This window comes from Drosophila eugracilis, unplaced genomic scaffold (assembly GCF_018153835.1).
Source record: "Drosophila eugracilis isolate 14026-0451.02 unplaced genomic scaffold, ASM1815383v1 contig_1870, whole genome shotgun sequence".
Lineage (NCBI taxonomy): Eukaryota > Metazoa > Arthropoda > Insecta > Diptera > Drosophilidae > Drosophila > Drosophila eugracilis.
Window position 1 is genome coordinate 11,968 of NW_024572722.1, and position 25,324 is coordinate 37,291.

Below are 25,324 nucleotides of genomic sequence, written 5' to 3' on the forward strand. Positions count from 1 at the left end.
ATATATACGGAACGCTGTTAATTGAGTGTAAAAATTGAATAAGACGGTAACTAACTGTCGTTCCAGATAACTGTTAACTGAAAGCCGTAGATCACTTGATCAATAAAAAAGTGAAATCATTTCTAGTTTCCATAGGGCGAAATTACGAAAAAGGAAAGTTTTTATTCAGTAAAAATTACAAAATGCCACTTTTAGTGATATCTTCTGATACATTGTGATTAAATGTAACCAAATGGTTAAATTAAGAAGTAAAAAAAAACCTGACAAACTATCTTTAGTGCCTAATCTCCCGTTTTCTTCAGTGGTTTCATTCCACACATTCGCTTATGACGACAATATATTTACTCTGGATTTTCTCTGTCTCAATTCAAAAGTTTTCACATTTTTAAACGATGGCATCTGGGATCTCCATTTAGTGTTTAAGTGTCAAACATACGACATACTCGTATGAAAATTTTAATGGCAATTCCCATATCTTCTTAAAACAAAAAAAATTTCTCCCATATACACCATTTCTGATTCCGGTTCATTAATGTCTGAAGCTGTCCCGCGCGGACTTACCTTGATGCCTTCTAACCAAACAAAAATTTAAATATGTTTATTAATATCACGCAATAGATCAACATAGGTATTTTAAATAACTATATCGACTTAATGCTACTCATAGCCGAAGACTTTTTTGATACTTTTCGCCTAAAACTATTTTTAAAACATTTAGATTTCTAACGGGATTTAAAGGGTTTTTCTTAAATGCTCCAAAAATACGTATGCAATGCGAGGAGTAGCTGTGTAATGGAATTAAGCTCTAACTCTTTAACACAGTTTCGATGGTAAACGTTGTTTCAAATTTTAAATATTTTTGGATGGAAAAATAAAACAAATCATTTCTTCTAACTACCATATGGTGCATACAATTACTCGAATAAATATATTATTAGGTGACATTTAGAAAATTCTTATTAATAAATTTGATCAATTATATACAGTTTAGTTTATAAAAATAAACAACATTATTTTAGCACTAACTAACTAACCAATACTGTTTTATTCAACTTAATTACACAGAAATTGGCGATCCGCCTCATTTCCTCAGGAAATTCATACTTAATAACTGCTGTTCACGTCCCTTTTTGTGAGGCCTTATGACCTACATTTCTTAATAATTCGCGAAGCAATGTTCCGAGTTTAAAATTTTTTGGTAAATCGATAGATATTGACTAGAAGCCCATTCGAAAAGAAGTAGCTACAGTTTTCCGCGGTTTGTTACAGTGGCCGTGGCCTAATGGAAAATAATTCGAGCTGCGGTGGAATCTCTAGAATATGTATGCTGATATTTCAGCAATTTTAGTTTTTCTTAATTTGTGGGGGGGGGAAGGTTAGAGAGGGATGTGCGGTATGCTGAAATAAACTTGCTTTGCATAGGCATCTCAAGAATCTGCATGCATAATCCCAGGTTTGTAATAGGTTTGATAAGAAAACAAGTTATTTGGTTCTTAAAGTAAGACCTAATCATCGTTTAAATAATTAAGTTACCGTGAATCCGGAAAATTATATCTTTGAATAACTTATTCCAATGATTTCAGGGGACACAATATAACCTTTCTAAGTGGTTTTCCAGCCGATTTTACAATAAAAGGTCTGCTAGAGGTAACACCATCCGGACTTGTTGAATATATTCACAACTATACAAATTGGGATCTCTTGGGTTCACGAATGGCTGGAGAAATGCCCATTAAGCCCTGGGATGGTCTGCGATATGCTTTCGAAGTAAGTTTTTAAAGTTATATTCACTATTTACTTTACTTTAAAAAATTTCCCAAAAATATTTGCTATTTTTGATTAAATAAGATTTCACATACTTCTTTATGCTTTTACTCAAAACTAGAGAACATTAAGGAATATTTATTATTTGTCTTTAATCAAAAAAGAGACAAAAAACAAATTTGATGTAAGAGATTTTCATCTCGAGAAGCTTCTTACGGGTGTGGAGATGTCGCGGAACGGATTAGGTCTGTAGATAGTTAGTTAAGCTTAAATTTAGTGCCGCTAGAAATCAGTTTTATTTGTGTGAGGATTTCGAAGATCGTGTAATTCGGTTACTCTAAATCTGGTAATGACGAGCTAAATTTGGCGGACCAAGTTAAATCGGTTTACATCACATTCACACATATTCTTTTTATTATACGTTGTTGGAGAATACCTATCGTCTTATAAAACATTTTTCAAATCTGAAAATTTGTTCATGTTACTAAAAAATTTAGATCTTAAATACTCTAATGGGCTGTAATGTTACCGTATATGCACCATCTGTTAAAAAAAACACTTTATGGTTTTGCCAATAATTGAAATAGTTAGAAAAATTTGACATTGGTGAACAGAGTAAGATCCTTTTGTCTTACCAACCATTTCATATCCGTCACTCGTAGAGCTAAAGGGTTATTGCATTCGTTGTAACAGGTAGAAAGAAGCATATCCGACCATACCACGGGAATAGAAATGGCTAAAACAAGTGGAGGACTCTCCAAGCCGATTGAATTTTAAACCGAAATGCTTTCGCATTAGGCATAAGGATAAAGGATACAAGATGACAAATGAAATTTGCCAACAATCGGCAGGAAGAGACTGCATTCGAAGGAATTCAAAAAATCAAAAACAATATTCTAAGGCATAAATCAAGGCGGACCGATGCGTCCCGCTCCTCCTGCAGTGATTAATGGACGCCCCGGCACTTAGCACGTGCTCCCAGTCAGTTCTGGAAGTCAGCAGTCACTCAGTCAGCTACAAGGACATATTATATTTCAAGCTTAATAATGAAAAAGCGAATATTTATCATCAAAAATGAACTTATTGTTTTTCAAAGTATTCTCCAGAAATACTTATCACTTTTGGAGGCGCTCAAACCAATTGGCGAAGCACCTCTCTAATATTTTCTGAGATTTCAGTGATATTACTTTTTCGTGATTTGTGGGCGTTAGATGTCCCGTGGATGCTGCGCTGCGTATGGACCTCAAGAATCTTCGTGCTTAATCTCAACTTTCTATCTCTTATAGTTCCGGAGATCTCAGTGTTCATACGGACAGACGGACGGACATAGCTCGATCGTCTTCGCTATTGATCCTGACCAAGAATTTATATACTTTATAGGGTCGGAAACGCTTCCTTTTACCTGTTTCATACTTTTTATACTAAAAGACACCACAGGACTTACTTCACCATTCGTGGGTAAATACAAAAAATAACAAACAAAATAAAATAATAAAAACATATAATCAAGTTATATTCTCGAATGTGAAAATTTTTAACTTACACAAGCACATACTGAGAAGAATCTATCAAGAATACGATACACAAAATATAGAAGAAGGTATACAGCCCCGTCTACTGCGCCAATTAAAAAAAAAACAAGAGGAAACGCTATATTCGAGTGCCGCGACTATAAGATACCCGTTACGGTTTTACAAAATTTTAAAATATTAATTTGGCTTGTGGAAATTCAGAAGGCGCCACCTATTGTCAGAGTAAGCATGTTGAGTAATTGATAGTGACGTCACACAGCATGTGAGGCCTTATAACCTAAATTTCTTCATAAATAGCGAAATAATGTTCGAATTAAAAAAATCTTTGGTAAATCGATAGATATTAACAGAAATAAGTTATTTAAGGTCGAACGAAGGCATTCATAATAATATTATAGACGGCACAGTTTTTCGCGGTTTGTGACGTAAGAGTAGGCGTGGCCGGATGAAACCTCAAGTCAAGTTTGGAGCATCATAAAAACCTATATGCTTAATCCGATCTTTCTATCTTTTGTAGTTATCGAGATATCAGTTTTTCAAGAAAATGCAAAAACCGTCTTTTGAGCTTGGTGGGCGTATGGGTGGGCCCAATAATAGTACCACTATAAGATGCACTGGCATCTAAAGATTATACATACTGAATTTCAACTTTCTAGCAATAATAGTTCCTGCGATTTCAGCGATTTTAGGGTCGCTTGCCCTGCGTAGGGACCTCAAGAATCTTCATGGTTAATATCAACTTTGTATCTCTTATAGTTCCTGAGATCTCAGCGTTCATACGGACAGACGGACGGACAGACGGATATGGCTCAATCGACTTCGCTATTGATCCTGATCAAGAATATATATACTTTACATACTTTTGCTTTTACCTGTTACATACTTTTCAACGAATCTAGTATACCCTTTTACTCTACGAGTAACTGGAATAAAGACGAGTTGAAGAAGAAAGTGGGGTAGACAGTCCCGTTTACTGCGCCACCGATTGTGAGCGTGAAGAATGGGAAACACTACAGGATTCTTGCCCACTGTGTCAACGTGGGATGTAATGGATGGTACAACCATACGACAAACGGACAAGCCGATTCCAGACGATGAGTTAGAGACGCAACCGAAGGACGACGACAACAGGACTGTCATGGTCGCCAAGCAATTATTCGAGTGACGAATTGTCGTGTTCCGTTCGACTATATTTTATTGAATGTTCGATATAAATATATTCTTAAAGCTAAGAGCTCGCGCTGCGCTGCCTACAAAAACATCAGCAGAGCGGCAGCAGCGGCTATGTATAATATTTTATATTTTATGCTCACACATTAGCGAGAGCGCGAGAGAGATCCATATGCACATGTTATATATGTGCGTTGTCAAGCTATGAGAAAGTGTCGACAATTGCACTTCCCACGTAACGGGGGCTGTGGCGCGTTTGGACCGATCGTATTTCTGTCGGCCAATTTGTGTTTACGCAAAACACAGTAGCACAATGCTGGCATTGGTACAGTGTGTATTCGAAACGATAATATGTGCATGCTACAAATTCAATTTTTTGTTTTAAGTTCCACAAGCGCTAAACCCAAAGATTTTATATAATCTTTTCCCATTCCTGTTATATTTTAAAGTTTAGAACTGTCTAATTCGGGGTACTCTTGATTACATTGTATAAGTAATGAAATCTCGTTCATATATTTCAAGTGACAAAAGTAATTGGGAAATATTTCACCTACTGTTTTAACACTACACCATCAGTCAGGCATAATTATTGTCCATACGAATAAGTGTTCGGAAGACCAGCTCAAAAATTTATAGATATTTCTAAAATAAATCAAATAGATCCTATATAAAACAAAGATTATGATAAGGAAGTTTAGGTTAGAATCAGCATACAAAGATGTTAATAACTTCGATCTAAAAATTGGAGAACAAGTATTACTTAAAAGTAAGACTGGGCACAAACTAGATAAGAACTTTCTAGAACCTTTTAAGGTCGTTAGTATAAACGATAAAAATAATATAAAAACAAGAGGAAACGCTATAGTCGAGTGCCGCGACTATAAGATACCCGTTACTGTTTTACACAATTTTAAAATATTCATTTTGCTAGGGAAAATTCACAAGCCGCCACCTATTGTCAGAAAAAGTATGTTGAGTAACTGATAGTGACGTCACTGCCCATGTGAGGCCTTATAACTTAAATTTCTTCATAAGCAGCAAAATAATGTTAAGACTTAAAACATCTTGGTAAATCGATAGATATTAACAGAAATAAGTTATTTAAGGTTAAAAGAAGGCATTCATAACAATATTATACAGTTTTCCGCTGTTTGTGGGCGTTAGAGTAGGCGTGGTTTGATCGGAAAAAACATTTCGCATTGGGAGCATCATTAAAACCTACATGCTTATTCCAAACTTTCTATAACTTATTGTTACCAAGATATCAGTTTTTCTAAAAAAAATGCGAAAACCGTCTTTTGAGCTAGGTGGGCGTATGTGTGGGTGTGGCCACTGTAAGATGCGTTAGCATCTAAAGATTATACATACTGAAATTGAACTTTCTAGCTCTACTAGCACTCGACTATAGCGTATAATCTTGTTTTTGTTTTTTGATATGTGTGAGGTAATATTTTTATGTCAATATCCGGTCCGGCAGGTCTTGAGGGTGGTGTCTTAAGTCTTCTTTTGATTCGCTTGCTTGGTTTAGCGCTGTTTATTTCAGCGGTGCCAAGTTCTCTGGCTAGTCTATTGGGTTGCCCATTAGGTCTATCCATGTATTTCTGAGCCAGTTTCTGTAGCTTGTTTCTAATTTTTGGTAATTTGAGATCACGTTCGATGTGTCTGTTACGAATAAACCGCGTATCTACTGTTTTCAATTGCAGAACCCGGATTTTATTGAGGTTGGATTTTGCCGCAATCCCATAAACATGAAGTCCGTAGAAAAGACTTGGAGCCAATATTGACTTGTATATTTTCACCTTACAGCTAAGTGCCAGCTTGTTGCGTTGTGTGAGAAGCCAAGCCATCCGAGATACTTTGGTTCAGTGGGAGTGTTGAACACAAGTAATGTGCCTGCCAAATGTGAGTTTCTTGTCCAAAGTGACACCGAGGTACTTGTATGCAGAAAGTGCTCTGATTGGACTTCCGTTAAGGCTGACTCCACGGCAGCTGCTACGAAGATTGGTGAACGTCACATTGGAACATTTGTCTGCGTGTACGCAAATGTTCTGGTTCATGGCCCATTTGTGAAACATTATCGTAAGTAAGTATCCTGTGCAGAATCAGCCTTGCCATGATTTTTCTCAGAGATGACAGAATACTTATAGACCTGAATGAATCTACGTCAGTCGGCGATTTTCCAGGTTTTGGGATTATAAATATATTCGCCGATTTCCAAGTATGCAACAGTTAGTACGCTGTTGAATATCGACACCAGAAACTGCAAGGCTTGATCCTGAAATAGTTGTCCAGAAGTTCTTTACCTGGTGTTTTCTTCGGTGATAATTTACCTATAAGGTATTTCACCTCTGTCATTGTGACAGGGTTAAACAGCTGTGGAGTAATGTGACAGGGCTAACAGGCAGGCTAATTTGAAACGGAGAATCCAGAAACTCTTCAACTTGTCGACGTTGTTTGCGAACACTTCAGCTTTTTTAGGCTAGTACGGCACTAGCAGCCTGAAGGGCCTTAAGGGCAGAGCCTTATACTGTTTTGTTATACTCCACTGCGATTAGTTAGAACTAGCGTCTGTGTCCAGATTTTCACAAAATCTGTCTATAGATTCTCGTTTTCTTCATGCGAGTGCCTTGCTTAAGCAGTTTGCCAGCCGATTATAAATCTATCCGATCTGTTCTTGCATACTGTCTTCTTCCTCTAAGCTTTAGATTGAGAAGTGCCCAAATTCTGGGAGGTAGCTGGAGATGTTTAGGGGTCTCTGCACCCTTTCTGGGTGCAGCTATCTCATCAACTTGGTTTCTGATTTGAAGGTTCCTGGATTTGCAAATTAACCCCGCTCAGTTGTTCTAGGAAGGCTTTAAAAGCGTTTATATTAGCTTCTCTGGGAAGGAGTTGCAAGCGCTGTGGTTTTGTCTCAGGTGTGGTATGCAGTGTGGCCATGTTTGTTTCTGTGAAAATCATTATGTCAATGGTATGGACGCTGAAGAAAGTTTGAAGCTTTTTGGATATTCGAATTAAACCACTAGCGTTCCACAATCCAATAATTAATGTTGGTTAAATCATTTCGACAATCGTGCAATGAAAACCTGTACCAGCTCTCTGAAAGCCTTCTTGGACTCTGCATTATTCTGCAGCAACTTAAATAGAGTATTTAATTTGGTATTGATGTCACGGATTGCATTATCTATCGCAGAGAACTTTTGGTTGAGCTTAGGATCGGAAGGATGGCATCACTCTGTAGAGTAGTGCCACTGCTTACTTGCATATCCTTTGGTCGAGCTATATCAGCATACAACATGTTCGTTCTTAGTGCCTCAGTTGGTCTAAACTCACGATCTTCTTAGCGCCAGCTGGCAAAAGGTAACCCCTGGTGTTGTGGAGCAATTCTAATACTCTGTAATCCTCTTACAGGCTGATTTGATTTTAGGAAATTTAATAATGAAATGTAAAACGTTTGTGGATTGTAAGATTTTTACGGACGCTACTGACAAAACATCTTAAATTGCAGTCTCGGTGGGCTCTTCCAACCACACATTCTCTAGGTCTGTATGTTTTAATATGCTAAAGCTAACGACATTGACTTTGGCAAGAGCTACTGCAAGCATAAGATTTTGCAACTCTATTGTCATCATTATATTTCGAGTTAACAACATCTCGAATATATGTCCCGTGTCGACCTGGGACTCTTTAGCCGACCTCAGAATTTGGTTGACAGTGGTGGAAATTCTATTGATTTGGTCTTGTACTTCGTTGTTGATATTTATTTGTCTATTGTTTGCATTATATAGTTGGAATTCGTTGAATTTAATTTATTCAAAATCTTCTGCGTCTGATGTTCCCGCCCCTATCTTTAATGCTGTTCCTAAGAAGTCTAAGCATCTGGCTACTCTAAGGTTAATGCTCAGAGATTCGAGCAGGTCGCGTTGATGAGCGGTGTCAACGCTCAAAAGCTTTCGCATATGTGATTGGGGGAACATGTTGGTTATCGCTTCAGTTTCTATTATAGCGCGTAATTCGTAAAACGTAAGCGAATTCCTCCCATACTAAAATTCTACCATCGACATTGGGAATGTACTTAGCTTTAGAGTAGTCCGTGACATGCGCCGATGTTGCGGTAAGAAGGAATAGCAGGGGAATGGATATAAACCTGTAATTTGAATATATTGTAATTGTTTGAACTAATGGGGTATCCCACCACCAAAGAGTGAAAAATTAAGCATGACTAAAATTAAAAATCCCTTCCCCTTAATGAGGACTGTGGTCCCCATGTCCGCTTCTACCATTTTCTCTTCACACAATGATAAGTGTTTGTTTCCTAGCCGCCTGTTGGATTTTACCAGGTCTTTTTCGCCACCCTGTTCTGTCGGGAAGCATTTTCCATGTTTCTAAGCTTATCTTGGGTGAGTTTTATCCTATTCTGAACCTCATACTGTGGTTTATCCGACTGTGTTAGAATTACGTCGGCTGGCCTCTTATTAATGACGGAATGGATAGATTTATTATATCTGGCTGTGGCCAGCAAGATTAGATCGACGGTGTCACTGAGGCCTTTATAAATTTTAAGGCATGTAGCAAGCTCTAATAGAGTGCTTGTCCGTTTAAGACACTGTGGAGGGGCGGTGCATTCGAGATGCTAAGGCCGAAATGGGCTTCCAGTATGGTCATAATAGTGTGCGAATTCAATGACGGTTCGATATCGCAATATATGAGTTTGGCTTTCGGGAAACATTCATGAGTTGTAGTAGTGCCGGTTTAATGTCCTCTATAGTTCTAGAGGTGATTGGCTGGACCATCGCAAATTTTGAGAATTGGTCAATGCATGTAAGAAATACTTCTTGTCCGTTGAGAAGATGTCTATGTAGAACATTTCCCCAACATGGGACGGGACTAGCGTTTCCCCAAGCACATGCTTTTTGGGATGCCTGTCATATTTAGCCTTAGCACATGTTTTGCAGTTAGCGACGATTTCTCTAGCTAGTTTGTCCGTTTTCGGGAAGTTATATTTGGAGAGTATCTGCTTCACATTATCTTGGGCCGATCTGTGAGCCTTGCTGTGCTTAACAGTGAGGATTTCTCGCCTCTCAGCGGCTGCAAAGATGTCCGTAACCCGGTTCTTGAATGTCAATGTTGTGTCGTTTCTTGATTCCGAAGAGTATGAAGCGGCGTTTTGATGGAAAGCGTGCTTCCTCCAGAGTAATCTGGTTCTGAAAACAATTTAAAGGGTTGCCCGTGGTCTTAATAGTGTGGGTAAGCGACAGCTCACTGTGAATCATGGCCACGCTTCAAAAAGCTTCCTCCTCTCCCAAAACGTTATGTTGCTGTCTTGAGAGGGCGCCGGACTCGTCGATGCAGGCTGTACACCTTTTGATTTTCGTATTCGGATTGGACTCCGATACTGCGATGGTTGATGGTCAGTAAAGATATTGATATTTTATTAGTGACGTAATTTGGCCAGCGCCCAAACTATTGCTAACAGCTCCCTCCCATTGGTGGCACTGTTAACTTCTCTGTCCTTTAAGGTTCTCGATATCATAGTAATGGGCTGTCCCTCTTGGGATAGCACCGCGCCAATGGCGTAAGCTGAGGCATCTGTCGTTAGATCAAATGCTTTTTTATGGTCGGGGTACCTGAGGATGACATTCTCGGAAGCCAGAATGTTACGCATCTTATGAAAAGCTAGCCGTTGCGGCTCGCTGAACTGCACCTGGATAATTTTGGACCTCTGTCTGCTGACACTACCATATTCCCCTTTCAGGATGTCCGAAATGGGCTAGTTGTTGACGCAAAATCTTTAATAAAGCATCTTTAATAGCTGGCCATGCCCAGCAATGATCTAACCTCGAAAACGTTTTTGGGTTCAGGGAATTCCTAAGTGGCGTTGATTTTTTCTGGTAGCCCCGTTGTCGGTGACTATAAAACCCAAAAAACTAACTCTTTTTTGAAGAATTGAGATTTTTGTGTTGATATCCTCATATTAGCATCGTAAAGGCTCTAGAGAAGCCAATCTACGTGCTGAATGTGGTAGTTTTCGTGCTCTAAGACGATAACATCATCAACATAGACATTACAAAATTTGCCGATCTGCTCTACATCGTCTATAGTTCTTTGGAAACTGCTGGCAGCATTTTTAGTCCAAATGGCATTCTGCGAAACTCGCACTTTCCTACATTAACGGAAAAGGAAGTTTTTCACGGTCAGGTTCTGCCAGTGTGATTTGGTGGTAGCTAGACTTCAAAACGAGCGTTGTGATGTTTTTGGCTTTGCCTAAATTCCCTAGTGTCAAAGATATATTTGGCATGGGATAGCGATCAGGTATTGTCCTCTCGGTCAATTCGCAAAAGTCCAATAAGAGACGAATTTTACGTTTTCCCGTTTCGTCGGTCCGCGAAGGTTTTTTTCCTGTCGCAGAGCATTTTCAAAAATGTTTTTCTGACTTAAGGTGGCGCATCTGAGCATTCCACTTCAGTAAAGTTAACGGCTATGCACGGGCATCCGGCCAGACGCTGTGTCAGCATTTTGGCCGGAGCGAGCCCGGACGATAGGTCATTGCCCATTTCCTTGAATTTTTCGATGCAGCAAACTATTCCTGACTTCATAAGAATTAGCTATTTCTTTCTGCATTTTATCACTGTTTAAATCTGTCATGATTTGCGCTACGTCCTGATCACGCTTTTGTTCGGATATAAACCAGTTGTGAGTTATACTTGCCAATTTAACTCGTACTTCCTCTACGTTACTTGAACTTTCTTACGCTGCTACAGTGACGGGATTTCTAGATAATCAGTCAACATGAACAGAATTTGGATGTTGCTTTTGACAATGTTGTCGCCTATGCCTCTCAAAACTACTAAGTTATTTAATTTTTTTCCGGCTAGCTTCACGCCGACTGTCTTTTTTACCAGAGAGCAGTCAGATCCCGAATCGAAGAAAAATGGAAATTTCTCACCAAATTGAATTGCAGTCCCTTTAGGCTGAAGTAATGCGCACATGTCCACTCTTCTTTCGTTGCTACTTCGGCTTGCTGTTGCTGTTCCCCTCGTACACACTGATGCGGTATGTCCAATGCCGCCACACTTGAAACAAGTCACCGTTGATCTCTCTCTCACTATCATCGATATGTTGTTCCTATGGCCTAGTCTAGTGTCGTCTCGCTCTTCTGTTCTTCTTTTGCGACATTCTTTTGCTTTATGTCCAAGTTTTCCGCAATTATGACATCTACTCGGCGTCTGCATTTTAAACCTATTTTTTTCGGGCCCTTCTTTCCAGAAAGTTCTAAATTTCTGCTGAACGTGTGCGCCTTGAGTTGTTGGCGATCTCCTCATGGGTAATAATGTAATTAATCGACTGGAATACACCGAGAGGCATTCATTTGCATTGGGACGTCCCTTGAGCATATTAAGCAACACTACCGCCGGTGTCTCGTTGCCTTCGTAGCGTTCCATGAACAATTCTCGTAACTGCGACCAGCGCATTCCAGGAAAACAAATTGGCGACAGCCACTGCGACGCACTACCGAGCAGCGACTTCCTAAGCGTTATCACCAATCTCAATGTCCTTAGAAATTATTAACTTGCATATTTATTACACTTGCCGTTTTCCTGACCAGTATTTCCCACACAACGATATATACTTTCAATGAACTCTCAGGCGTCTTTAATCGATAGTTTATTTGCCATCCTTGTGTTTCTTATCCTTCTTATAACTATATGACGTGCATCCTGGGCTCTTATGTATACTCAAAACTAATACGATTGGTTCTAGCAGTAAAACTTACCTGTATACCGTATAGATAACATTAAGTTATATTATATATATATATATATATATATGTATATTTAAATGACACCATTGCAATAAACAATATGAGGTAATGTATAAATATTTAACAAGGCAGTATTGGGTCCTTCAGAGCATTACTTATGGCTCTACAATGATATAAATTTAATAGCTTGCTATAATATAATGTAATGTATTGTATGACTAAATTGAAAATGTATAGCTTCCTTAACAATGGGAACTTAAAAAAACACTTATTCGATGACTTAACCAATATATGATTTGTTTTATGTTAACAGTCATGCGACGCTATGCTTGGTGATTCTGAGATCATGGAACTGTCAAACAGAAACTTTGATTTGGCCATGTTGGACGGTGCTTTCCCAGAGTGCTTTTTGGGAATGATGTACCATTTCAAGATCCCGTTCATGTATATAAACACGGTGGGCTTTTACACAGGCAGCATCTCCACTGCAGGAAACCCCGTCAGCTATGCTATAACTCCGAACTTTTATTCTCGATTTACGGACACAATGACTCTTTATGAACGAATAATCAACACGGCCATGCAAATCGGACAAACACTGATGCATATGGTGAGTGGTACGTGAACTTTTACTTTCCCTCTATTAAACCCCTTTTCCTTTTAATAATAGTATGTAATGCGTCGCACACATCGTGTATTACGAAAGCATTTAGGTGCCCATATACCGCATCCTTACGAGATGTCACGCAATGTGAGCTTCATTTTGCAGAACGGTCACCCAGTCCTTTCGTATCCTAGACCCTTTAATCCCAATGTGGCAGAAGTGGCTTGCATTCATTGTAAGCCAGCAAAAAACTTCCTAGTAACATTGATGACTTTATAAGTGCTTCTGGAGTTACGGGATTCATTTATGTTTCTATGGGTTCTTCGGTTAAAGCTGTAAACATGCCAGCGAGACTGCGTCACATGCTTGTAAAGACTTTTGCCCGCCTTCCATATCACGTATTGTGGAAGTATGAAGGCAGTTCTGCAGACATAAAAGACCTTACTTCTAATGTAAAACTTTTACGATGGCTACCACAACAGGACATTTTGGGGCATCCCAAGATAAGGGCGTTTGTAACCCATGGAGGATTGTTAAGCATGTTTGAAACGGTATATCATGGAGTGCCCGTTGTCACAATGCCGGTATTCTGCGATCACGATGTTAACTCAGCTAAGGCCGTGGTCGATGGTTATGCAGAAAAATTGGATCTTCAGAAGCTGTCCGCTGATGAACTGTACAAAACTATTATGAAAGTAATACACGATCCCAGATACAGAAATGCGGCGCGGTATCGCCAGAAACTCTTACTCGACCACCGATCAACAGCTTTGGAAACAGCTATTTACTGGACTGAGTATGTGATGCGTCACAAAGGGGCTTATCATCTACAGACTCCCTCCCGGAATATGACGTGAGCTTATATAGGTCTCCTAAATTTAATAATATTAATATATTTCTCTGAACGCAGGTGGTGGCAATACTATTTAATCGATGTATTTGCGGTTTATTTACTTTTATTATGTGGCTTGATTTTTCTACTGAAGCACTTTGCTTTCCGTTCTGAAAATCTACTTTGTCGTCCTTCTCTGACTGCATTATATTTAGTTCCAAAAACGGAATCAAAAAAGTTGTAGTCAGATATGAAAATAAGTTTTTTGTCATTAAACTGTTAACACAATTACGGGCATATTTTTCTATTCTCCCTTAACCGAAAGATAAAAAAAACAATAAAATAACTGCAAATATATTCCACGCTTGTTTCGTGAAAGCAAAATACTCGAAATTACCTATGCCTAGGATGCTGGGCACGATTCCATTGGCTAGCGGCGATCACCAACCTCCGTTGATGTTGTTGCCAAAATAAAAAAGTTTTTTATAATGGGAACTAATGACCGAATTTCAAGAAATACTAACTATTAATGTCTAAGCCTTAAATCCAAAAGTAGGGAAACAGGATTTTTCATCACTATCTACAACAGCGAAGGAAGCTCGGACCTGGCAACCGCCTTTCCCCACCTTGCAGCAGGAGAGCCATTTTACACGTCAAGATAAAGCATTTTTCAAGACCTTTCCAATGGAACACCAAATTTAAAATTAATTTTCATTAAAACTCTTGTCGGGAAAAGTCATCTAGCTGATACTAAAATCATTAATTACAATTTGGTCACTGACAAGAACAAGTGTATGCTTAATTATCTATTTATCTGCTGACAAGCAGATATAAGCTCACCCGAGTCGCTGATCGCTCGGCTCATTCGATCTTTGTCGCTGTAGAAGCGCAGTCGCAGCGTAGCGCAAATAAAAAATAGAAAACAACTCTTTCGGCCTTTTCTTTTCACCGTTCACGGCACCGCTTTTAATTTATTTATATATTATTTATGAAAAGGGTAGCATAAATTAATGCCCTCATCAAAACATTTGTTGACCCCGACGGTTCGTCAACGCAAAAGTTAATAAACAAAAGTAATTAAGTTCTAAGCGCATTTTACACAATTCGCTTTTAAGGGCCAACAACATAAATTCAATTCACATCGTTTGTACGGTATTTGCATATACCTGTAAGCCATAGTCAGCATCGGTTGCTTAACAGTTCGCAAACTTTTGCACAAAGTCGAGCGTTACACAATTTCTCTTGTTGAACGGAGGTATTTTCGGTTTTCGGTTCCATTCTACCCGCTTCTTCTTTTCTTCGAGATAGTCGAGAGAATGAATTCCGACTACTTCTGCTCTGAACTTAACCTCGAACGGCTAGAAATTGCACAGATGACATCCGACGCACGCATAAGATTTACCACAGCATATTGCGAAACAAAAGTAGGAATCTGCCGCTTTTTACACAGCGAGAAATTCAACTGAATTCAAGACCTACCAGACTGCCGAAACAAACGAGGATTTGTCAAATGTACAGGGCCTATGAATTATTTTATTGATTTTACGCTTTGATAATAAACTGTCACATTTCCAGGCACTCGTTCGGTCATTATTCAAGCTACCAGGTGTAGAGAAGAGATCCACCAGTAGTTTGCGGCAATTGAGCGACAAGGCACAGTGTAACGGTGTTTTAATCCATCTCATCTCTTCGAAGCTGGAACAGAACCAGGAGAGGTGGGAGAAGGGTGTGCCTGCCAAGGAACTGCCAGCATGGGACAAATATTCCACATTTTTCGATCTTCGATGCAGCATGATGGATAACTTGGACACTTAGCAAACAGGTGGAAAATGTAGATAGCAAACAGGTGGGAAATGTAGGTAGTAAAAGTCATCGCCGACCTTTACTGTTTCGTCTTCGGCATTACTATTACGTACCCTATAAGACTTCAAGGAGCATTATTTGACGAAATGCTCACAATTTCTAGGATTGACTTAAAAGACATCGCACACTCTTCCTGCTTCGTCTTCGGCATTACCATTACGTGCCTTATGTGAGTTCAAGCAGCATTATTTGACGAAACGGTCACAATTTCTAGGATTGACTTTAACTCAGCGCTACGATAAAGCTAAACGGATGCATCTCTGTTTAAATTGCCTATGGAAGGGACACAGCTTACGGCAATGCAGATCTGGCAGCTGTAGGAACTGCCACTAGCAACATGACACTCTTCTGAATATGCAATCGCATCCCATTGCACCCTTTCCGCAGCATTGTCCTGAAATGCCACACATACCGAATCTTTAGTTTCTGTAGCTCCGCCAAACCACTGTCAGCAGCTTTGTCGCCAAATAATACCGCGCAAAAACCGCGCTGTCGTATTCGTACCATGCTGGGCCTATCTTAATTCGGGCTCTCGGTCAGGTAATGAAAAGTATAGCGCGTCGCTCGTAGCTGCCGTTACCCAGTCAATCACCGATTATCATCTAAATGGAAAAAACCGGAAAATCTCGAGCTGGCCGATCCTCTCTTCTACAAAAGTCAGCGCATTGACTTGCGTATTGAAGTAAGTATACTTTCGAGCTGCTTTGTGTATTTACTTTTTTCTCCGGTTTTTGGAAATTAATATAAAGCATGCTGTGATGATTTTTATTGCAAATTGAGCATGAAATTCCGCTCTGGCATTTCTTGTTAAATGAGTGTTTTAAACATTTAAAACATAAGGAAGCTTTTTAACTTTTTCCATTCTTTCTGATGGATTTAAAGCTTTACATTTTTTACAATACAATATTGGGTGCCCCACACCTTTGCAAATGGAACAGCTGTTAGTAAACAATTCTTTTGAACTGTTACTGAATGTATTCTTTCTAGAACTTAATCTTTACTCTAAAAATTTTATTTTCGGACAACAGTTGAATTTCATTTTGTTTTTTTAAATGGCTTTCATATAAAAGAACCTCTTTGTCAACCTCGTCAGAAATTTGTCCCTTTAATTTTATCATGTGAATTGACTCGTTTATAGTCTCAATAAACATTTTAAACTGCTTCTCTGATCCCAATCTTTGGAATCTCCAAAAAATGTGGGTACCGGAATTTTTGGTGGCGTTGGTAATTCATCCATTTCTTGATTTATACCACCTACCTTTTGCGGGTTTCTTTTATATGTCATTTGTGACGGTTAAAATATCAAATTCTAGCTCATCTAGACTATCATCATACCTCCTATCAGTGACATCAGTCATTTTGACTTCTTTTAGACTAATTAGTTTTTTCCAATAAAAATCAATTTTCTGAACTCTAATATCAAAGGATTTACCTTTATTCTATTTGATATCTTCTATGATTTCTTTTAAATTAATATTCAGTTGCTCTATCGCTTTTTCTAACCTGCTACTACTAACTTTATGATCGATTTCAATTTTGTCTGCCTTTTGCAGGGCTTCTTCAATTTTAGTTTTAATTTTTTCAGATGACGACATCATGGCTTCAAAATGCTTCTTTTTAAAATAGTCGTGATCGACTACTCCAATTCTTAACAGTGACGAATTATTTTTTACACATTCGGACTTTAAATCTTCGAACTGTTTAATATAATTTAAGCATAGGCTTGCAAGCTTTTCTAAGTGTCTACTGTCTTCTGTTATATCTACCTGCGTTTTTATAAGGTCAATTGTCTCAGCAGACATCATCTTAATTATTTTTAACTTAAATAAAAAAAAATAAAAAAATATTAAAAATAAACATAATAAAAATATTTTTTTAACGAGTTAATGTAATGTAAGCATGCTGTTTTTGAAACATGGTGGAAATGGACATTATATGTTCATTAAAACTATTTCTATATGTATCATATCACAAAGTCAAATGAAGACATCCGTTTTCATACTATATACGCCACAGTTTTCCGCGTTTTGTGGGCGTGGCTCCATGGACATATCTTAATGGACTTCGCTATTGATACTGTTAAAGAATATATTTACTTTTTATTTATAACGGATCCAATTTACCGTATAGCTATTACGTTTTTCGGTTTCTTTACCATTATTTTCCACTCACATATATTTACTTGTGCGGAACCATTACTCCTATCAAGTGGACATGCAAACAGAACATCTATTTATAAGAATATTGAATTTAATATTTATAATTTTTTTATTATATTATAAATATTCTCATTTTCCTGTAAAATAATCGACCAATGATGTAATTGACCTGAAAGATTATTATCAGTTTTGTCAACCAAATTTACATGAAATCATAGAACGTGGTATGACAGAATATAGAGCCTCTAAACCAGGGGTGTTTAAACTTGAGCATTTACTAATACTAATACTAAAGGCAATCAACGATGGCGACTTGCAGAACCACTTCGACCAATTTTCTGGAAAATATGACATATATATATATGAAGTAAGGACAAAGTTTTCCGAGCACACACAAATTACAATTAGGCATATAGATTCAGTTCGGCTTCTGAATTTTAGTTTGGAAAATTTATCAAGATACATACAAGATTGAGATTTTAAAATTCTTTCTACAAAATTTCTGGAAAAAATTGGGGACAAATGCGTACGAGGGGTATCTTTCGGATTGACTACTTAACAGTTTTGATAAGTTTAATGATACCCAGTTTCGAAGCATTGATAGTTTTTACAATTCTCTTAGCGAAGAAAATTGTAGGTCTGAAGATTACAGACTATTAGGGATTCCTAAAAGCTTTACCTAGAAATATGTCTTCAGAAATGGTTACATGTATATAAATTTTTGTATATATAAATTTTCTTAGTAAATATGAAATACTTAAGGTCCCAGTGAACTAAATAACTTCTTAAGTTACATTGATGTAATTAATTCATAGGGATGGGCTATAATTTAACATTTATCACTTTCAGGGTTTTTTATTTATGACTGCAGAAGAAATTAAAATATATATTGTAATGTATTTATTGTAGGATATATTTTAGAAGTTGGCCTGGAATACCAACATGTCATGATTGTCATGACTCCTTATAATTAGTTACTTATTTGCCCTTAAGTCAAAGTCCAACCATGCAGACCAACTTGACTTTTAAACAGGGACTGTAACGGTTATAATTAAAAAAGCAAAAAATTACAAAATAAAAGTTATTTCTTAATTTTTACGAAAAAAATTGATATTTAATAATTAAAATTAATTTTAATAATTAAAAATTAGTAATAATTATTAAGTATCAATTTTTATATAAAAATTACGCAATAACTTTTATTTTCAATTTTTATTATATAAATTGAAAAATAAGAATTATTCGATAACTTTTATTTTAAAAATTGAAAATAAAGATTGAATCTATATATCTTTTGAACCGTAGAAGCCAGATCCAATATATATGTATATATATGATCTACACATCAATACCTTTCAGATGGTATATAATAAGTATGTATATATATATATATGTTTATCCGCTTATGTGCCTGTGCAGTAATGCTTATTACACAGCTGCACAGACTAAACATATTGACTTCACCAAATTCGTCTCTAATGCTTAAGCTTACCAGAAGCGAATAGAGATAAGAAAGAGACAAGGAAAAAAAATCTATTTTTAGAATTCGCTTTCCGATAAGAAGTGCAAGTTGGACAAATTTTATTATGCGTTGATCTTTGCTTCACAAGTAAATTGGTTGCAATGGGACGTAAACGTGATGCTATTGTGCGCGATTTTTTCGACTTTAATTTCGAAAAACATGAATCAAAGTGTAAAATCTGCAACAGCCCTTTTAAGGGCTCATACTTTACAAACTTAAGGAGGCATCTTCTAGACCGGCATGCCGAAGCTTACTCATCTGAGTTAAGCCAGCAGAGCAGTGAGCCCGTGGAAAAGAAAAAAAAAATTGTCATAAAGATGTCGCCCAGTGAAGTGAAAGAGGCTTGCGTGCAGTTTGTGACGGACGAAAAATTGCCATTTAAAATGTTTGATTCTGCACCTTTTAAGACCTTGACGGAGCAAATTTTTAAGGGGTTGGAAATGACTCCCGTAACAGCGCGGAATGTTATGCAGCATGTGTCGGAGAAGTATGAACGCGAAAAGGCCTTGTTAATAAGCCGTCTAAAAAATAAGGTCGTTTCGCTGAAAATTGACATCGCTTCAAGGCATTCCAAAGGCATACTGGGCTTAAACGTGCAATATTATCATAATAAAGCCATTGAGATCAAGACGTTAGGTGTTATTGAGCTGCATCAAAAACATACTGGGCTCAATTTGAGCAGTGAAATTGAAAATATTTTGGCAGATTTTTCAATTTCTAAGCAGCAAATTTATACCATCACGTCCGACAATGGCAAAAATATTTTGAAGGCAATAGAGCATTTAAATGAAGACCCCGAAAGTGCGCTTAGCTCCGAGGATGAAAATGAGGAGCTAGTGCAAGAAGTAAGAATTTTTTCCATCGCTTCTATACGATGTGCTGCTCACTCCTTGCAACTGGCCGTCAAAGATTTTTTAAATAACGATGAGAGGAGCGAAATTGTGGAAAACGCCCGAAAACTGGTGAAGACATTGCGAACACCGACTTTCAGGTAAGATTTTCAATTTAATTAATTAATTATTTTAATAATAAAACATATACTACATTTAGGTTAGCAATTGCTGCAACATCGTTACCGCTGCCCATAAATGATGTGCCAACAAGGTGGAGCTCGACATACGAGATGCTGAAAAGTGTATGCATTTACGAGGAATTCATACACCAACACTTGCCACCAATTCGCCAATTCGCACTGCTGTCTGTGCTGGAGCCGATATCCGTGGCTACCAAAAAATTGCAGAGCGAACAGCTTTATTTTGGCGACTTTTTCAAGCTTTTGTTGGAGACAAAACTAATGATTAATTCTATGAGCAGCAATATTCATAGGGAAGATCTTGTCAAAAGCTTAGAGAGTCGAGAGAATAATCTTGTAACGAATGAAGTTATTCTTTCTGCAATTTATTTGGATCCCAGACTTCGGCGGATTATAGTTAAAAATCCGATTCAGCTGGCAGCCGCGAGGAATCATTTGTTGGGACTGATGCGAAAAATACTTGCAATAAGTAGACCAGTAAGCTGAATGATCTTTCTCATACTTACTTTATAATTAATTACACTCTTTTACTCGTTTACTAGGAAAACCCAATCTATGAAGACCGAATAGTAGCTGATTCTGCTACGTCTGAAGCATCTTTTTCACAACCGAACGATTGCCCTGAACTAACGTCCCAGAGTACATGCTCATTATTAAATGATTATTTAAATTCATTTGCGGTGAGCTCTGGAAGCGAAGACTCTGAGGACGATGATGAACCCGAGCTAAAATTGGATAAATAATAAATGGATATTCACCGAAGCCCATAGATCCAAGCGTGAATATCATGAGCTATTGGGAGTCGAAAAAATTCACGTATCCACGCTTGTACCGTCTGGCTCAGGTAGTACTTGCTGTGCCTGCTACGCAGGTATCGGTTGAAAGGGCATTTTCGGCCCTTAAATTAGTAATTACTGATCTAAGATGCAACCTTGCCGAAGACTCAGTGCAAAAGTTAATGTTCTTGAAATTAAATAAAAACTAATAAATTTTTGTATTTTACTAAAATTTGTCCAACTTGCACTTCTTATCGGAAAGCGAATTCTAAAAATAGATTTTTTTTCCTTGTCTCTTTCTTATCTCTATTCGCTTCTGGTAAGCTTAAGCATTAGACACGAATTTGGTGAAGTCAATATGTTTAGTCTGTGCAGCTGTGTAATAAGCATTACTGCACAGGCACATAAGCGGATAAACATATATATATACGAGGTGTGTTCAAAAAGTAAGGTGACTCTTCAAATTTCGCGAATTTCAAATTTTTCGATTATCGAAACCTTTTAGAAGTTATACGAGGTGTGTTCAAAAAGTAAGGTGACTTTTCAAATTTCAAATTTTTCAAATTTTTCGATTATCTTCAGTTTTGGGAACAAGAAAAAGTCACATGGGGCCAAATCCGGTGAATATGGTGGCTGAGGCATTATTGTGGTGTTGTTTTTGGCCAAAAAATCCAAATCCTTTGATCCATATTTTTCGATAGCAAAAAATCGCCGAGCTCGCAAAATAACTTGTAACTTTACGCCTCTCACAACCAAACAAAAGAGGATGTTCCATTGAAACTTGGTACAGATGTTAGGGAAGAGTGTACCAATATAACAAAACAAAAAAATCGATAATCGAAAAATTTGAAATTCGCGAAATTTGAAGAGTCACCTTACTTTTTGAACACACCTCGTACATATTTCAGAATAACACACTAACCACTATTTCCAACACACACTCTTGTTTTTCTTGTTATCGTTAATCTAACGGCGACTTCAACTTGTGTTCTGAAGGCATTTCCCCGTGATTGGCCGAGCGGCGTCATTACATTATTCGCACTCTGCGAGATGATGCCCACAAAGCAATCGCCCCGGCGGTGCCCCAGACTGGATGTCGCGGGTGTTCCCGCCACTGCGACCACCTCAGCCACAGAAACTGGCAACCAGGCCAGCTCTGAAAGGGTGGCTTGTGATCGGCAGCGGCCTCATACTCCAAAGGAAAGTGGAACAGCCGCCAGGAAAGCGGCAAGTAACCTGTAGCCCGATCCATCGGGGCAGATTACGGACTCCACGACTGTAGAAGTGTAGGCCCTAATGGAAAGGATTGCACATTTACAATAGGAGCTGGTGAATTCAAGCGCAAGTGAAGGACAAGCAGATGTCGCCAGGGATCCCGTTGGAATCGGGGCACGCGGCCTTTACGGTTCAGAAGTGGGATAGTTGAGGTTGGATATGCGTGGATCGGAAAAGTTGTGCTAGAATTCCAGGAAAAGCAGCAAGAATCATCGGCATGGAATGTTTGCCATGGGATGTGTTCCCAAAGGTCTATGTGACCAAGGAAATTGCAAAAAACGGATGTGTTCCATTTCTACGTGGCAGACGGATTCAAGGCAAAAGGATCGGGAATCTATATGAACTCTTGGAACCAAGCAGAAGGATCGGGAATCTTAGTGGGACCGTGGTAGCAAAGCAGAGGAAGCCAGAGCACATACACATGAGTTGTGTGTGTTGGTGAATTTCACAAGCACATGCAAGCCTCGCGAGGTACATATGTATAGTTGTCTCGCTCACGAGGTGGTTATTATTGACACGTTCGCACAAAAGAACTGCCAATTTAGCTAAAAGTAAACTCGAGAACAGTGAATAATGCTAAGAATAGCGGATCTTAAAGGCGACGAGTTAAGGTTCCTGCTACGATCGAGTGTCAGTTTTCGGCAAAAGAGCCGAACTGGTTCAAAGGCTTATAGATTTTGAACAATCGGAAGACGTAGAACCAGCAGCAGTATAGATCTCTACTTGCGGCGCTTGCACTGTCAGCGCGCTAACCTGTGTTCTAATCGCTTCTAATTCTGTGGCGAATAAGCTTTTCAAACGTTCTTCCTGAGCGGCGAAAGCAGTGCCGAACCCTGAAATAAGATGCGACGTTCAATGGAAGCCACGATGAGTACGTTTCGTGGAGGCAGGCTGCATCAGAAGCATACGAAGTATTCAAAAAATACGACGGCAGCGAAGCCCACTACGAGGCCGTTGTCATCATTAACATACTATGACGAGGTCCAGAGGAAACTCACGCTCGTCACCAACAAAATAGTCATGTCGCACAACACGGACACAGCAACCGTCCTAAATAAGGAGGTTAGAGATGACGCCCTTCATGCATTCATTGCAGGGCTTAAAAGACCACTCAAGTCCCTCGTGCTACCAGCACAACCCAAAGACCTTCCGTCTGCACTAGCGTTAGTGGAAGCCGAGAACAGCATCGAAAGAAGTGCTTTCGCGGCATCTTACGCGAAAGCTATAGAAGACAAGGCCCCTTTCAATGAGGGCATAAGGCGCAACAATAAAGGTCAGGGAAAGCAATAGAGCGGGGAGGACGAAAATCGGCACTACATTCCTAAGCAGAACCAAGGCAGGCCTCATGAGGACAATCCCTGGCCGAAGCGCATGGAGATAGACCCCTTAACGTATAAATTTAGACAAGGAACAAGCTGGGGAAAGCCACAAAGTAATAACAATTACAAAAAGCAGAACTCTTCCCAGCGGGAATCGGGCCAAAGACGCCAACGTCTCAATAATATAGCCCAGCCCCAACAGGAACTAACAGATTATGCCGCCACAGCTGAGGCTGTAGTTGCCACCATTGAGGAAGATAGCGACACCGCCGAGCTTAACGACCTGCTCCAATTTTTAGGAAGAGCTCCCGACTGCCGTTCGTCGAGCAACAGTTGGCTGGCAGAACAGTAAAAATTCTCATCGACACGGGGGTGGCAAAAAATTACGTGAACCCCGTAAAAGAGCTAAGAAACGTAATGCCGGTCGAGACCCCTTTCACTGTGAGCTCTATTCACGGCTCCAGTGACTTTAAAAACAAGTGCATAATGCGTGTTTTTGGACTAGACGTCCCATTTTTCTCTTGGATACATTGAGCACGTTCGATGCTATAATAGGCATCGATTCGCTAACGCGAGCAGGAGTAGCATTGGACCTAGGCAACAGCGTAATAAACTACGCGAACGTCACCGAAAAGCTCAAATTTTTTGACAGTCAGAACGTCAATTTCACAAAAATCGATGATATAGTGGTGCCAAGTTCGGCTAAAACCAAATTCAAGAATATCGTTCTGAAAAAGTGTTTTCGACCCCTAACGAGGCGAGAAATCAAGGAGGTGCTGCAGAATGGCATAATTAGCCGTCCAGATCCCCATACAACAGTCCTACCTGGGTGGTTGACATAAAAGGGACTGACGATAATGGCATCAAGAAGAAGAGATTAGTAATCGACTTCAGGAAGTTAAACGAGCTAACAATCGCCAATCGCTACCCCATGCCAAGCATACCCATGATTCTACCGAACTTGGGGAAAGCTAAATTCTTCACCACCCTATACTTAAGGTCAGGGTACCATCAAATATACCTGGCTGAAAAGGACCGGGAGAAGACCTCGTTCTCAGTTATTGGTGGGAAATACGAATTTTGCCGACTACCCTTCGGCCTAAAGAACGCAGGGAGTATTTTACAAAGAGCCATCGGCGAATATGCTACGTCTACGTTGACGACGTTATCATCTTTTCCGAAAATGAACATGTCAAGCACATTGACACAGTGCTTCAGCGCTTACTCGATGCCAACATGTGGGTGGCACGGGAAAAACAAAGTTCTTTAAAGAGAGCGTTGAATTTTTAGGATTTATTGTCAAGGAAACAAGAACGGACACAGAAAAAGTCAGGGCAATAAACGAATTCCCAGAGCCAAGAAATCTGTTTAGCCTCAGGTCTTTCCTCGGCTTGGCGAGCTATTACAGGAGCTTTGTAAAAATGTTTCCTCTATTGCTAGACCTCTTACTGCCATCCTTAAAGGGAAAACGGGACGGCCAGCAAGAATATGTCGAAAAAAAGTAGCTTTCAGGTTTGATGAAACCCAGCGAAATGCATTCGATCACCTTCGAAACATTTTGGCATCGGAAGATGTCATATTGACATACCCTGATTTTAAACTACCGTTTGACTTAACCACCGACGCTTCAGTGAGTGGAACAGGCGCGGTACTGTCCCAGAATAAAAGACCTATTACAATGATTTCACGCACGCTAAAAGACTGCGAACTGAACTA

The 25,324-nt window shown here is 38.9% G+C and overlaps 2 protein-coding genes across 2 annotated transcripts; both read left to right on the forward strand.

Moving 5' to 3' along the window:
- The first annotated feature begins 1,587 nt into the window (after nucleotides 1-1,587).
- LOC108117564 (UDP-glycosyltransferase UGT5) lies at nucleotides 1,588-14,045 on the forward strand. Its single transcript, XM_041817720.1, is given in 5 exon segments — nucleotides 1,588-1,767; nucleotides 12,539-12,835; nucleotides 12,896-13,073; nucleotides 13,076-13,682; nucleotides 13,740-14,045. Coding segments are annotated over 5 exon segments (1,302 nt in total). The 5' UTR covers nucleotides 1,588-1,713; the 3' UTR covers nucleotides 13,906-14,045.
- A 5,269-nt stretch (nucleotides 14,046-19,314) lies between these two features.
- Nucleotides 19,315-21,173, forward strand: LOC108117563. Its single transcript, XM_017230071.2, has 3 exons — nucleotides 19,315-20,196; nucleotides 20,256-20,715; nucleotides 20,781-21,173. Exons 1-3 carry the CDS (start codon nucleotides 19,523-19,525, stop codon nucleotides 20,979-20,981), a joined length of 1,335 nt encoding a protein of 444 aa, XP_017085560.1. The 5' UTR covers nucleotides 19,315-19,522; the 3' UTR covers nucleotides 20,982-21,173.
- The last annotated feature ends 4,151 nt before the right edge of the window (nucleotides 21,174-25,324 follow it).